Source organism: Rhyacophila brunnea, unplaced genomic scaffold, assembly GCF_057557595.1.
Source record: "Rhyacophila brunnea isolate RB1 unplaced genomic scaffold, BYU_Rbru_1.0 scaffold_7, whole genome shotgun sequence".
Classification (NCBI taxonomy): Eukaryota; Metazoa; Arthropoda; class Insecta; order Trichoptera; family Rhyacophilidae; genus Rhyacophila; species Rhyacophila brunnea.
The window spans coordinates 27,721,551-27,737,854 of record NW_028233339.1 but is presented as its reverse complement, the minus strand read 5'-3'; the positions used below and the strand labels follow the sequence as shown (position 1 = coordinate 27,737,854).

General features: G+C 29.4%; 2 protein-coding genes across 3 annotated transcripts in view; one reads left to right on the top strand and one right to left on the bottom strand.

Moving 5' to 3' along the window:
* LOC147064680 (cilia- and flagella-associated protein 299-like) overlaps positions 1–12,778 on the bottom strand; it is a 29,378-nt gene extending 16,600 nt beyond the window's left edge. Inside the window, exons 1-2 of the mRNA XM_085957915.1 lie at positions 12,621–12,778; positions 4,881–5,058 (exon numbers count right to left, since the gene is read on the bottom strand). Coding sequence (XP_085814041.1) covers positions 4,881–5,058; positions 12,621–12,778 — 336 coding nt within the window. The remainder of the gene's footprint in view (positions 1–4,880; positions 5,059–12,620) is intronic.
* Nos (Nitric oxide synthase) overlaps positions 1–16,304 on the top strand; it is a 294,071-nt gene that overhangs the window by 119,488 nt on the left and 158,279 nt on the right. The gene's annotated exons all lie outside the window — the stretch shown is intronic.

Here is a 16,304-nt window from a genome sequence, read left to right as displayed (position 1 = left end):
TTGCCTTCTACTTTCATCAAAACAATATCCCAAAAAACTAACCATCACTATTTCCGATAGAATATCACATAGCCACACTTGTTTTTTTGTCAGTACTTACTCATAGTACACAAAAATATATTTGTAAACAGTTGTTTTACATTATCATATATTTGTTTACGGATTCATGTAATCACTCAAATAATTCATAGTAAAATAAATTGTGATAATTATAAATATAAGATCTTGTATGAGGTTATCAACGTTTTGTATGTATAGACACTCCTTTTGTTTTGTGAATGAACTTCGGGTAACAGTGAAAGTTCTCTACGATAATGCATAAAATGCGAGTACTATTGTAATAATAATTACTAACATTATTACGCGTTATGAAGGTTTAGTTCAAGTTTATACCAGATAATCGATGAAGTATTGATATTGTTATAACAGATGTTCACACAATTAAACCAAACATTTTACATAATAAATACAATGTCAATTATTATGATAATATTACTAAGCAATTAAATAATATAATTTATCAGTAGGTAAACTTATTCATATAATCGTTTTTATTATTTTTGATCTCCAGTTGGAATATTTTATATATTAATTTAGAATTTGGTAACTTTTCAAACCTTAAAAAATTTCTAATAAAAATAAAAGTCCATACGGGAAGTACAATAGTAAAATTGACTCTCGATTTCCCAATTAACAATGTGGCGGATTAATCACGACCAACAAAGGAATAGAAACTTTTATTCTTGTATTAATCAGGTAATCGTTTTCACCACATATTATACGATTAAATTCCGTAATTCCGTACAAATACTATATATTATATTATATATTATTTGATCTAAATATTGTGTTTATACAAAGTAGTCCTACTGAAAAGTGATCAATGTTTTGCTATTAGTTTTATAGTTTTATGGTAATAATACATTTCCTGACACTATTGTAATTTATAAATGATCAACACTTGAGGTAAAATTGCCTTGCAATTTTATATTGGAAAATTGCGTAGTTTTGAAATTGAAATTCAACTTAATATGTATCGATACATTTTTTTTAATTATCTTATAATATTTTTTTTCTTTTGTAAAGAAACATTATTGTAAGACTCTCAGGCGTAGAAATAACGTTTAATCTAGTGAAGTGAAGTTTTATTATATCTATCTACTTCTAAATGCTAATTTTTAACATTACGTATAGCTACTACTATGAAATGAATTGCGCCTCTCGATTTCAAGCGACGAGATAAAGGAAAACTGAAAAAATAATATTATCATTAGTGAAAGAAATTACGATCTAGATTATATACGGCTTTATTTTATAAAGAACTGAGAAAAATTGATAGGATAACTACCCAATTAAGTACATACATATTTTCGTTACTAATTTACGTATTTACTACACCATTTACTCCAAATTAAATATTTCGTTTTCTTATTTTTATTCTTCTTGTGGAATTTATATCGGAGCGCATATACGAGTAGAATAATATTCATTCTATTGACAATTGAATATAAATTTGGTAGAGATTCATCAGTATCTATTATGAAAATTCTTAAGCTAAAAGATGCGAAAAAAACTCTGTCAAATACGCATTTGATTATTCCTTAGATAATAATCTAGGGAATGATATACTTTTGTCCTCTCATAATGTGACAATAAACTGTAGCTTTATAGTTTTAATACTACGCAGAACTTCTTTATCCAATGCTATTTGTTTGAGAATGTTAACATTACTTTGTCAATACAAAAGATTTTTAGTATCCATATCTCAAAGTATTCAACTATTCGTAACATTTCTTGGCTCAGTATTCATATCGTAGTTTTATAGACAATAATTGAGTAGATATAACAGCGACCATTATGATCTCAAAACTAAGGTATATATTTTCAAAGTGCCTTTGATAGAAGTTACATTACATACTGAAGTACTTATATATATTTTTTTCACCCATGTCTGCACTGCCTGTAACAACTCTCTCATAATATAGAAATATGTTTATAAGTATATTAGAATAATACTGTAGTGACCGTGCATTAAAATGATATAGTATGATTTAAAAAAAACTTATACTAGCACAATAATAATATTTTTAAAAGTTCAGGTATAAGAATAGACTCGCTAATTGAGTAAGAATATTTTGGTATACAGAAGAAAAGTGAGAAAAAATCTTATTATAAATTTGTCAGTGCGTTTTTAGATAAGCATAATATTATAAGTGTTACCTCTGTTACCATCTTAGGCCATTTATCTCTTTTATCTTTAAAATCTTTTCGATACGTTTTCGGTATTGGAGAGCGCTAAATCTAATGGACAGATTTAAGTGCATAGGAAAATTGCAATAAAAATCGGCCCACGCACTTTATGGGATATATGTTAAACGCTTTTTGAATTCAAATGGTTCCATTGCATGGTTTATGGCCACAAGTCTTATTGCCTTCGGGTTTTTTAGTGCTAAGGTCAAAAAGGAGAATGTAAAAGAATTTTCAGAAAATAAAAATAAATCTTCGGCCTAGATTACAGTGAAGAGGCTCTTTTCTATGGGCGCCTGTAAATTACTGACAATCCTCTCAAAAATACCTTCAATTTTAAGGAGTAAATTGATTGGAGATAATTACGCATTTTCTATTTGTTACTTTGATTATTGATATACTATACATTAATATTATAATATTTTAAACGAATATTCTGTTGTAGAATAAATTGGGACATGATTTAGTCTAACATGAATATAGTTTTCTGTCGTGATTTTTATTTTAATACCACAATATTATATATTTTAACAGATTAATTATATTATAAATAGGATTTAGGGAAACGTGACTTTGTTATTATAATATTACTGACAAACTCCAGCCACCAAAAATATATCAAAGTCATCAAGATAATTTTATTTTAACGTTATTTACTTGTGCTAAGTTTTATGTATTCAAATTTGCTAGTTTAGAATATAATCACTTAAGTATGTAGGCAGTGATACCAAATATCATAATGCCTAAATCCCCCATCAAAAATCATCCAATCAACAGAGTTGGGAATATAATGATAATATTATTGTAACTGTAAATGAGTCAAGGCTAGACCAGGATGCACCGCGAAACAAACAAAAATAAAGTACCGTTATCTGTTTCTGGGCGGACGAAGGGTCGAGAGTAGGTACGTTCAGTCGGTAACCTACCCTGGGCCTTAAACGTTGCCTCTAAAAATACAATTAGCTACCTTTTTCGCGCCAAAGCGTGTGTTTACAAATGTTGTTAGTAATTAATTGTTACTTGTCAAGCGAAATATACTCAATGTCACTGAATCAGTGTTCTTAATAAGTGAAAAGTATAAATCAACACCCTACGTAAACCCATACCCATCAGTAGGTACCTACATTTTATGTTACATTTAAGAAAAAATATCTTATTTTGCGACTTTTAAATATTAAGGATATACTTCAGCTGGGTCACGGTCTAAAACGATCGTGACTATAAGACGCGAAGATTGTGCAAATGACGCGTGCAGAACAAAACATAATTTGTCATAAAAAGTCAACATGCGTCCATTTAATATTATGTTTATTGTTCTATTACTAATAATAATAATATATTCATTGAGATGTTTTCTTTTTCAAGTAAATGGGTAACGTTTTTAGCCATCTTTACACGATTTAAGAACTAATTCCCCCTTCGCCATCACAAAACAAATTTACGTATTCACAGCTCGACGTTCGCTCTCCGATTTCCAGCCAGTCTGAAATTTCGTCGCACCTATAGTTGAAAATTATTTGCCGTTTCACTGAAGTACCGTCTTAACTTAGTAATTAATATTTACTATGTATTTAAAATATTGACTTTTTTAAGACGTGCATATTATGTAAAAATTAGTAACATTAAAATAGTTTTTTTGTCAACACGGTTTTTTATTGGATGTTATTTTGGCTATAAGTAAAAATATTTTATATGACTAGAACAGAACAACATCAGTATTTAAAGACAATGTAACCTTATAATAGTTAAAAATACGTATCTAATCGAATTGATAGTAATCTGAGAAAAATACTGAAATCATTTTTTAATATAACTAGTAAAAAATCTTTTGAAGTAAACACTTCAAGATTCTATTGACTTCTATTTCACTTGAAAACTATTCGCTTTATACTTTATTCCTCAAAATTTTATAAAAATTATTCCTCTAAGAAGAATTTATTTATTTTATATTCTATGCTTTCCAGGCGGATATCACGATAATGATCTTTTTGGTACCTAATTGTCTTTTTAATTTATCATTTTGAGGGAGCCGAAATGGATTCAAAGGCTTTGTTTTGACAGATTTTTATTAACTCGTTTTAAAGATTTATCTCATTCTTTTAAAAAAAGGCTGTAGCCTAGATATAAATTAGTATTTTGTTTTTATTCAATAAGTATTTCGATATTATCGTAGGCAGTCGTTATTTAATATATCAGACATTTTATATGCGAATAAAATATGATTAATGACATCGAGATTTACTTAACTGACATATATTTATACTGTTATCTAAAAATACTTAAAGTTATATTTTTATAGCATGTTAAACATATAAAAAATCGACCACTGACATGCAGAGATACGTCTTTTATTCCTCAAACAATTCATGTAAAATTTTGATAAAATATTTATGCGTCATCGTGATATAAACAGTGGTGTGTGATTATCTTCAGAATAAATTTTAAGGGAGTATTAGTATTATTATAATTATTATATAGTAGCCAACAGCACTCAAAATAATATATTAAACACTATTTAAATACATTTTTTTAAATTATCATAATATGTAATATATTCAATAGTTTGTTATTCATAATATAATAATTTAACACCCTAGTATAAAATAATTAAATAAAACAGTTTTAATATTTACATGAATATGGTCCGCCCGGTTCTCCTTTTCCCGGATAGCCAGCTCCTTGACAAGGGTGTCCTGCGAGCAGTGGCCACTTCCGACGAGGAAGTAAGGCTTTATCGATGGATGGACGATCTCTTGAATGACGGCGCGACGTCTGTCGAACTCGGCCTTCGTTAACGTTTCGCCGTTGGATCTATACAGACAGTTCGTTATTATAATTGTTGAATAATTTAGTTACCTACTCCATATTATTATGGAAATATTATTTTAAAAATATATTAATAAATGGCATTATTGGCCAGGAAAGGCGCACGGTGTCTCCAATATTGAACGAGATTGCAAATCTTTTACACTCCTTTCAAACACAACATCATCCGTTAGGCTATGGAAGTCTGAGGAGATTTAATAATGTTTGTCATATTCATCAATAAATAAAGTAGTTATGACTTAGACTACCCTAGTTCTTATGCGATGACCTGTTAACTATTTAAATAGGAGTTTGTGTATATAAATCGTTACTTACCGTCCTTAAGATGGATATAAGGGTCTCCTTTAATGCTACAATATTATAAAAAAAAACTAATAAAGGTAAAAATACAGTATACTAGGTAAATACTAGGTATATATTAGGTAAAGTATACAAAAAAAGACGAAAATATTATGTATCAATTGTAAAATGTAAAATTTAACTTTATTCCGAAGTAGGTACAAAATATTTCACTGTTTATTAAAAAAAAAACATAAGTAAATAGAATATAATAATTACAAGATAAGAAGAACTTTTTATATACAACGTTTTTAAATTTTCTGTTGAATCATATAAACTTGACTTGACTAGCTTAAACGATCAAAAAAATTTGTACTTGATATAAATAATACTGAAATGTCATATTGATTTCCATAATAACGCACGTATATATTAATATTTTAATAATTTAGATGCTAGGACCCACTTAGCGACCAATAATAGTTTTACTTTTTATGGATTTCTTCCGAAATAACTTTTCATACAAAACAGAATTAACTGAAAATGAAATCAATTCTACTTAAAGATAGCTAAAAGTATTAAAAAATGCATTGGCATTGTGTTCTGATATATTCTAAAAGTTTCAAATGTCTAGCTAGTCGGGAAGTTAGTTAAAAATCGATTGCAAGATTTGTACCGGACAAATAAGAATACGAGCTAAGAAAAACGTTCATAAAATCAATGTACCTATACTTTTTAAAGTGCCCTAATCCTCGCGAAGGATACCTGGTACTAGGATTTTTATTGTGATATTTTTCCGTTGCCTTATCTTGTGTTAAACGAATCAAGTGTCATATTATATCGGAGAAACTTCCCACAGAGTAGATTCATTGGTCACCCATGTAGTAACTATGTTGAATGGGAACCACGCTAGACAATGATTATACAAGCTGTACATACAAAATAAATGTAATATAATAACTCTGTCACATTATACTAGTGTATGTTTTGTATGATTCTGCAATTATTTTAGTATACACTGAATGGGTAAGTCGATAAATAAATATGTGCTTTACTCAGGAAGCTTCAACGTCGGTTAGGCAGGAAAACGTCGTGAAATGCGAGAGGATCGTCCGGACGCCGTAAAAAGCTCTTGCCAGGCCAATATCAACGAGATTAATACTCGAGCCTTCAGTTTAAAGCGATTATCATCGGCAACAGACTTTTAAGTATCGATAATGGCCGAGAAATTGCCGCGTCCAGCGTCCGTCCACTGGTTATGAGATATTTTTTGTGTCCGCTATAAAGATAAAGCAAGCCGCTGTAATAAATTTTCTCATAACTACAGGTGGTTCAGGAACGTTGATCCAGATAAAAACACCAAATTGCCTCTGTGATTGCTCATAATGGAGAAAAGTATCGGCATGGCGACGGAGTATACCCTAAATTGTCAAATAAATTGCAACACTTTGATCAAATAATGTATCATCTATTTCGGCAATCTCACGTTTTGTATTACTTATTTTTATATTATCGCAACAGTGAAGATAAGATTTATAAGATAATAGTACTAAATTTCTCCATAATATACAATATCACAGGCTCGGTTAAATTATAAAAATGTACTGTAATAACAGGAGTGGTGAAGGGTGGAGGTAGGCTGTTAAGATCCGCCATAAATAGTGCACACTAAACGTTCACCCATGATGGCTGCGCGGCTTAAGTGTTGGCCTATTGCGTCGTGGGTCCCAGGTTCGAATCCTGGGTCTGGCAAATATACATATTGTTTTTTCAATTTGTGTACGAGTCAGAATATGGACCTAATAGGTTGAGCAAGTGGCTGGCATCCATTTCTCGTAAAAATAAAATCTGTCAATACAAACCTCCACCATGTGGATGCCCATTTATAATCCTATTATGATTGGATATGATCGAAAGAAAGAAGAAGAAGAAACGTTGTCTGTCATACAATTTGTTTTCATTTAAATAAGACTACAATTTACAGACGGTATTGGTTAGTTTTTAAAATTAAATTAAACCCTGCAAAACCAAGCCATAATAGATAATAGTCAAAAAATACTCGTCTATCTATAAAATATCTAAAATTATGCAATTAAATCATACTTAAATTTGGATATTTTATAGATAGAATAATATTTTTTATCTATTATGGCTTGGTTAAGCAGGGCTTAAGGGGGCACATGCTCAGCGTAGGTCAAAATGGAGCTTTTGTTCTATTTTCAAAGCATGATCCTGGACATACCTTAACACAATCGCTGCGTAACTTTTAATTACTTTTTAATTACCGTATTTAAATAACATGTTAATTGGATCGATCGGCCGCTTAACGGGGACACGGCAGCCGTGTCATCCGCGTCGAATGAGTTAAACGTTGTAGATAATGTATTTATATAATTTTGAAGCCTGATTATCCTTTATATTTATTTTAAACATTTGATGACTGCATAAACTATTTTTATTACATAACATAGTGACCGTTTTAAAAAAAAGATTTTTTTCCGGTTAGATACATGTTCAAACACGCGCGTTAACATGATCTTACTCTTTTATTTTCTTTTATTCTGTTAACTGTCAATTCATGGTGGAACTGCATTGTATTGTTGTTTTTATTTAATAAAACGCAATTTTTTTAATAGTACTTATTCCACTTTTAATAATAATAATAATTAAAAGTGGAATAAGTACTATAAAAAAAATTGCGTTTTATTAAATAAAAACAACAATGATCTTACTCCTTACTTCAATTTTAGTTTGTCAATTTATGGCTACGGCCGTATGTTGTAGCTTAACCACTGGGGAATGCCAAAAGAAATGGCGTATTTCAAAAAAACACTACCTTATTCTTAGGTCAATAATTATTATAAAGCAATCATTATTCGTAGGATGTTTATCACACTTGAATGGTCAAAAACATAGCTTATAATTTGTATCTTTAGAATTATCTTCAAATGTGTTAATCTTGCCGATTTTTTGAATAATAAAATGCCTAATTCTTGTCAAATTTGGGATCACAGAGATTATCAATATAATTTTTTATCGTAAATATTTTACTAAAATTATCTCGTCATAAATTATACTTATGGTTTTATAAATGCGTTTAAAAATTAATAAATGTAAAAAATTTTAACACCACTGCACAGTTATATTCCGAAATATGACTATATTTTAAAACATTAGAGCGAGAGGTTTAAAAGAATACTATTTTATGTAATAAAAATAGTTTATGCAGTCATCAAATGCTTAAAATAAATATAAAAGATAATAAGGCTTCAAAATGATATAAATAGATTATCTACAACGTTTAAGGTATGTCCAGGATCATGCTTTGAAAATAGAAAAAAAGCTCTATTTTGACCCACGCTGAGCACGTCCGCCCTTAATGAATTTAATTAAATGAACCAACAATATGTGTAATATGTATTCCTAATCCAAAGAAAACAAATTATTATGAATGAAAAAGTGTGTAAAATTTTGTCGTATCGCCCAAAGTATAACAAAACTATTATGGTTTAGTTTAGACAGGGTTTAATTGATTTTTAAAAATTAAACACAATCTGTAAATTGTAGTCTTATTTCAATGAAAATATTTTTTTTATAGATAAATACAGTTAGAAATAGAAATCATATACAATTTACAGATACGCCTACTGTCCACGTACGATATAAATTGCATCTACGCTGTTTAATAGTTACGCAAGTGTTTTTCCGACAAACTGATGCTTCATATAAACAAAGTACGGCTCACACTGGTCGACTGGGGCACAGCGCAGTTTCTTTGAAGGAATGGCAACAAAACAATCACCGACAACGTTCGAAAAATGATAGCGGTTAGTTGGCTGAAAATAATACACGTGTAAACAAACTTCCAAATAAAGTGAACTTAATTGCATTTAGCTAATCAATTTGAATTCAGTAAATCGTTGCCATATTTATTGGTTGTTAGAAGGTTTTGGTGTTACGTTATTGTGCTATTTATAAATAAAAAAAAATATAAGACGATTTTGCGGCATACTAGGAAAACACTCTTAGGCCGTGGCACACCAATCGAAAAACACTAGGTTAGTAATCACACTATAATAAGTACATGATTAAATAATTTGTAAATCATCACAAAAGACATTTGAATTTAGATTGTAAATATATTACAAGACAAAAAGAACTTTTTATATACCACATTTTTAAATTTTCTGTTGAATCATATAAACTTGACAATTGTATGTATTAATAATTTAGGACATATATGGCAATTGTCAACAAATCATTTTTTTGCTATTTTGCAACAAACAAACAAATATAGAATACTGAAATATCATTTTGATTTCCATAGTAACGCACGTATAATTTAGTTGCTAGGACCACCCCTCTTAGCAACCAATAATAGTGGATTGGATTACGGATTTCTTCCGAAATAACTTTTCATACAAAACAGAATTAACTGAAAATGAACTAAATTCTACTTAAAGATGGCTAAAAGTATTAAAAGAATGCATTGGCATCGTGTTTTGATATATTTTAAAAGTTTCAAATGTCTAGCTAGTCGGGAAGCTAGTTAAAAATCCATTGCAAGATTTGTACTGGATAAACAATCACCGGGCAAACAAGAATACGAGCTAAGAAAAAAATGGTAAAATGTTAATAAAATACGTCATTATCTCTCAAAGATAGAGCATAATATAATATGAAATTTTACTGTGGAGTTATAGTAATGCTAATTGAATTCTCAGCTAATACTTTATCAGACATACATAATTCTGAAAACACTCATGAGAAAATTGTAGTCAATAGAAAAAATCTTTTTGAAAAAAGTAAAACACCCGGCAGGAATCGAACATGTATCTCTTGGGTATCGCGCCCTGTGCATTACCACTATGCTACGACTGCCATGCTTAATTGCGACAAATTTTAACTATTGGTCTTATTAATACCTGCTCATATGTGCCCACCAAATTGAATTACGGTAGATGATCGATTTTTGTATTCTAAATTAAAGTATTTATTATTTTAATTACTTACCATAATTAGAATGGTACATTCTTAAAATCTTGTGAATTACTCGTTCAATAAAAGAAATAGGTAATTACCACTTTATTAATTTATTCTGGATTCAGAAACACATTATATTATTGCATGTGAATTATTTTAAAAAAATCAAGAAAATGATATTTAGTAACGATGCCTAATCTCAAATTTAATCTGTGTGAGTTTGTATAATATCGTAATGCGAGCAGTTTCCTTCTTAGCCAATTAGCTGTATTAATTCTCATCTTTATTGGCTGCAGTGCATTATGGTGAAACACAATCGAGTCAATTTATAATTTTCCTCGTCTTACTTCATTATCGCTCGCTACTACAAAGGCTTCGGGAGGCGTGAATCAATTTCATATGACGTGAATTTAATTAGACCTGAACGGGGCGCGTGTTTTCGATAGGCCTGATCCCCGCCGCTGCCGATTTTGGGATTACGCGAAGGTTCAATTTACTGTCTGCCCTGCATATTGCAGCAATTTCGGTCGGAAACTTTTACTTGCTTCCCTCGAAATATTATATTGTGGATATATTATTTTTCTTTTCAAGACAGACAACGGTTGCTTATTTATCACGTATAAAAATAATTTTATAACACGTTGACCGAGCAGTAACGTGTTATAGGTTCAGGGTTTAGTAAATACACATTTTCTGTTTTTCAATATGTATTTGGACCCAGAGAATGGACCTAATAAGTTGAGCACGTATAGCGATAATGTAAATGTAATAAGTAATAAAATAAATTGACATATGAATTTAAGTAACGATAAAAAAACGGAATAATTTAATAGAAAAACAAAAGTGTATGCAATATCATTAAGCTTCATTAAAAATTTCAAATGTAAATGAGCTGGACACATATCGAAGAAACAATAATCTTTGGACACACATCGCCATAATCAAATCCCTGCATATGAATAGTGAATACCGTGTGAAAATTTCTGAATTGTGAACGCTGCGTGACATGGTTCAGAGTTACGATTGAAGTCAGACAGGGCTGTGTCCTTGCTCCGTTTCTCTTTATCATCTGTTTTAACTGTATACAATGATAGTCAGTCAATACCACCTGGCCGAGGCATAGCTGTCACCCCTATAGTGAAGATGTGTATCCGAATGAGAATGGCTTGATTAACATTCAACTTGGTTCATGACTGTACTCTGTTAAAGCCAAAGGCTGCCTATTCGATGCCTGCATTCTGATGATGCTGATTTACAGTAGCAAGTCATGGCAACATACGAATGGTCAAAGAAACCTTATAGTGAAAAAGTCTAGAAAATATTTTCCCGGCAAATACTGGGTGCGCGGTGGATAACTTTAAGAATAACGAGGAATGGAACGAGTAGCTTCTCATTAAGCTTAAAGTGAAGAAACAACGTTGGGCCTGGTTCGGCCACGTGTTGTGGATGCCTTGGGAGAATTATTGGATTCCAGCATCTTGGAAGGCTGCTAAATACTATCCATGGAATATATATGGCAGACCTACGGGATACTGGCATAACCTGGGAAGTGAGCGACAGAGATTCTTGGAGGAGCAGTAAGGTATCAATGTAACATTTAAAGACAAATATGGTCAAAGAAGAAAATTGGTACCCTTGATTTAGAAATTATCTCAAGTGTATACATACGTACGGATAAACGAAATAATGATGTTTGGTAAAAGATAGATATGGTGTATGATGACAATAGTTGTAGTAAACATATTATTCTGAATCTAATTTAAAATTTATAACTATGTAAACTATATTGTAAAAATGTTTTAGTACCGTTCAAGATACAACACATGATAAAAAGATCGTTTTATTATGTCCGTTTCTGACTATGAGACTACCCTTGCGCTCCCCATAATGTGAGAGGTGTCCTTAACAGGCTATTTGTGTAATTAGTGTTTGTTGCTCGTTCGCTCAACCTTTTACTCGGGTGTTGGGAATAATATGTAAATATAAAACCATAACAACACCAATTTTTATGCATGTGTTATCAAGGAAATGATATTAAAATGTTTGGGTCCCTTTTCACTGATATTATTATTTTTAAAAGATAGTAAATAATTGATACTGGATAAGTAGGAGTTTCCAGTAGTAGAAATGAGTGACCTATATACTTTTGGCAAAAGACGATATGCCACAATGAAACAGTTTGAAATATAAATCTACAATCAAATGTCTCTGGTCTGTCAAAAAGTTTCTCCAAATAACCCGAGTGAAGCTTCAATTATTAAATTTGAATTATAAACATTTCATACCTGAAGCCCAATTCAGCAATCATCCGCGCAGTTTTCGTGCTAAAATTTTGCAGGTCTTCGGTTAACACGAGTGAATCTAAATATTTCTCATAATTGTCAAAAGGGAGGAGATGTCTGTCAGCTTCGATCCCGGGGCTGTATTCAAATTTGTATGCCATATTGCTTTATCAGTAACCAAATTAATTAATATTATATTGTTGGCAGTAATGAAGTTCAATCTAAGACGTGAAAATTATCTTATGATATAATAATTTGTTTAATTAAGATGTTTAAATAGATAATTCCAACTTGTAACAAAGAAATTAAATGCACCATACTTTTGACATTTGTAATTGAATTTGGAACGCACTACAATCGTACTATTTTTTTATTTATAGCTATTTGAAAATGGTTTATTAAATAAAGATTTTTAATCAAATAAATTATTTATAGACATATTATAAATTATAAAAATGGAATACTCAATTATAAAATACGTATATAATATATGTTTTTTGTATTTATAATATATCAAACAAATATTATATATAATTATTTTTTGACTATATACGGGTATTCTGGGCAGTTCTAATTTCAAAAACATTTTTTTACAAGTCGAATAATGACATTATAATGTAAATAATAAAACAAATGAAAACAACTTGCCATCATTCCCATTTTGCACTAAACATAGTTATTGATTAAATTATATGTGCATAGGTATTAAATATTATGACGATTAACCTTAAAATAATGGGGATCATTTTGAAAATCCTGAAAAAGATTTATTGGATGATATTTGAAGACATTCTGGCCATTTGGATGACTTTATAAATTAATAAATATTGTGGAAATACATACGCAACATATTTTCTTTGAAAGTATTAAAAAATATGATGGGATTGGATGAAATAGTGGGACAAGCAATATTTTTCTGTTATTTCTGTTATATGAGACAATAACAATTAATTGACAAGAATTAAGTTTTTTTTTCGTACATCCTTGTATGGAATTTCCACATAATATGTATTATAATGGGGTATAATTATTATATGTGTTAATCTTATGTTAGCACATGGTGTTACAAGTATTAATCAGTACAATTGGTAGTAATAATCAGTGGGTCTTATTTTTATAAATAAAATTTTGTAAATAGAGCTGACATTATTCAATACTTATATATACCTACTTTTTATAATATTTAATATTTATTTATTAAAAATAATATGTATTACAGAACATTATTACATTATGAGTTTACTTAACTTTTAATGAAATAAGATGACTATTTAATTTGGCTTAATTCCTAATAGTGAGTGATTCGTCAAAATTTTAGTCATCCCGACGTCTAACTAAAACATTACAAATCATTTTATTACTATGAATCACAATTCGAAGATTAGTTCAAGATAGTACGTGATTCTTGTGACAGTGTTATCGTTATATTAAATTCTGATACCTAGAGTAATATATCACAATCTCACAGCATTATAAATTTGTCAAAAAATATGCAAAACTTAAACGCAGGCAGAATAATGTTGCGTGGAAATCGAAAAAAAAACATGACGGATAAATTCTTAGATTTTGTTTAAAATGGTACGATTTTCTCGTGCGTTACGGCTTAAAACAGAAGTTTTCATAGTATGTGTTATAATAGTTAAATATTAATTTAACTAATGCATAAATCATCTAGAATAAATAACCATCACGAAAGTAGTCAATTATAAAAGTTTTTGAGAACCCATATATCATAAAACGTTTAAAAAATATATTTGATATTATGTATGTGTATTTAATTATATTATTTGTCACTAACGTGTTTCAATTTATTTTATCGTAAGTAATTTACGTCCATTATGTTTTAAAACGACATTCACGATTCATGAATGATCTTATTATGCTACAAAGGTGCCACAGTCCAAATTGAGTTTTGGCCTACTCACCTTCAAGATCCGTTGCTTCTCTCTAGCAGCAGCAGGTTTTTGCCATGTTTCCCAATATTGTCTCCATAGCCTGGACCCTTAAAAATATTTTCTCAACAGATGATATTAATCAATTATTTGGTATTCGCAAGTATTTATCTATTTCAGTAGTGTTTATTATGTGCATGAATATTCAAAGATCCTTGTATAGAAAACGTAGATCGACACTAAAAATAGAAATAATAAAATATTTAGATAACATATAAAACAATTCATAATGATTACTTATAATTTTATTGGTACGTATACCATAATTATTATATTATACCTAATGCTGGTATTATCAAAAGAAATTTTAACGTAAAAAGTGTTTTATATAAAACTTTTATTTAAAAACCTTAAAATATAATATCGTCAAAATACACATGAAAATATTTCCTCGATATTTAATAAAAATACAAACAAATACATGCGCTTCTTTAAATTGTATTTTAAAATTTTAAAAAAAATCGGAAATTATTGAACCCAATAAATTGTATATATTTAAATCTACATACCATTGAATATCTATGTAAAAGAGAGACTTAATTTTTAAACTATAGTTTTTATAAAACATATTATTTTGTAATATTTAATAACAAGCATATCTGTCTATTTATATCATTATATTTAGAGAAACATATTTATTGTCATCGATTTGAAATAATTTTTGTGACATGTTAAAGAAGGAATCGAAAATTCTCAAAACACTATCACAGCAGAATGCTCGAAATTTACTTAGAACCCTTCTTCAATCCAGCATCTCGATTGTATGGTTTTGACAGTCAATAAAAGTGTCTGATTTATTAAATAAAATCATTTTTAATATCATATATCTGGACACAGTGAAAACCTATGACGTAAGCCGTAGGTTTATCGTAGGTAGCGTGTAGCACTATAATGTGTCATTCTGTTTGGCATATCAAGTGGCACGCTGCAACGCATCGCAAACGCAATCTTACGGCGATGTCTTGATATACTCGTACTTTGGAAATGTAACTCTGTGAAAGCTTTCACGAATTCTAACATGAATTGTTTCTTCGACTCGATGGTTTATATGCAAAACTAATAAGACGTTTTTCAGATTATATGTCGTTTCCATATAGTCACCGCAATACTACAACTAGATAACTTGATTTTTACTGTTTTTGAGTTAGCTATTGAATATGATTCTACGTTTCCTTCTCAACAAAATTATAAAACTACATAAGTCAGAAGTTATGGGAACTGTATTAATTTTATGTTTGAAAATATTACATAACTTTAAAACCATAATTGCATTAAATAAACAAATAATATATCTACAATATTTTTTCATACAATGAAACATTATGTAATTGTTTCCAATTAGACAAGCACAGTTTTCTATTTGTATGTTAAATAATAATTATAGTCTAGATTTACGTTAATCTAGTAAAATTTAAATTTCATTTTCCCAATAATGACCAAATCAGAGTTATCTAGTTGTAGTATTGACGTGACGATGTAACTAAATAATCAAAATAGCAATGGACTAAAAACTAAATCATTTGCAGAATGTAATTGATAATTAATATTTTATTATATTTCAAGTATTCAATTTTCAAAAAGTTATAAGTTTATTTATTGCTTATATTAATGATTGAGTTATAAGTTTGTATATTATTTCGTAAAAAAATCATGACACATTATGATTTAAAAAAATATTAAGTTAACTGATTATTATCACCCAAAAACTTCCATAAATTAATAATACTAATGATGA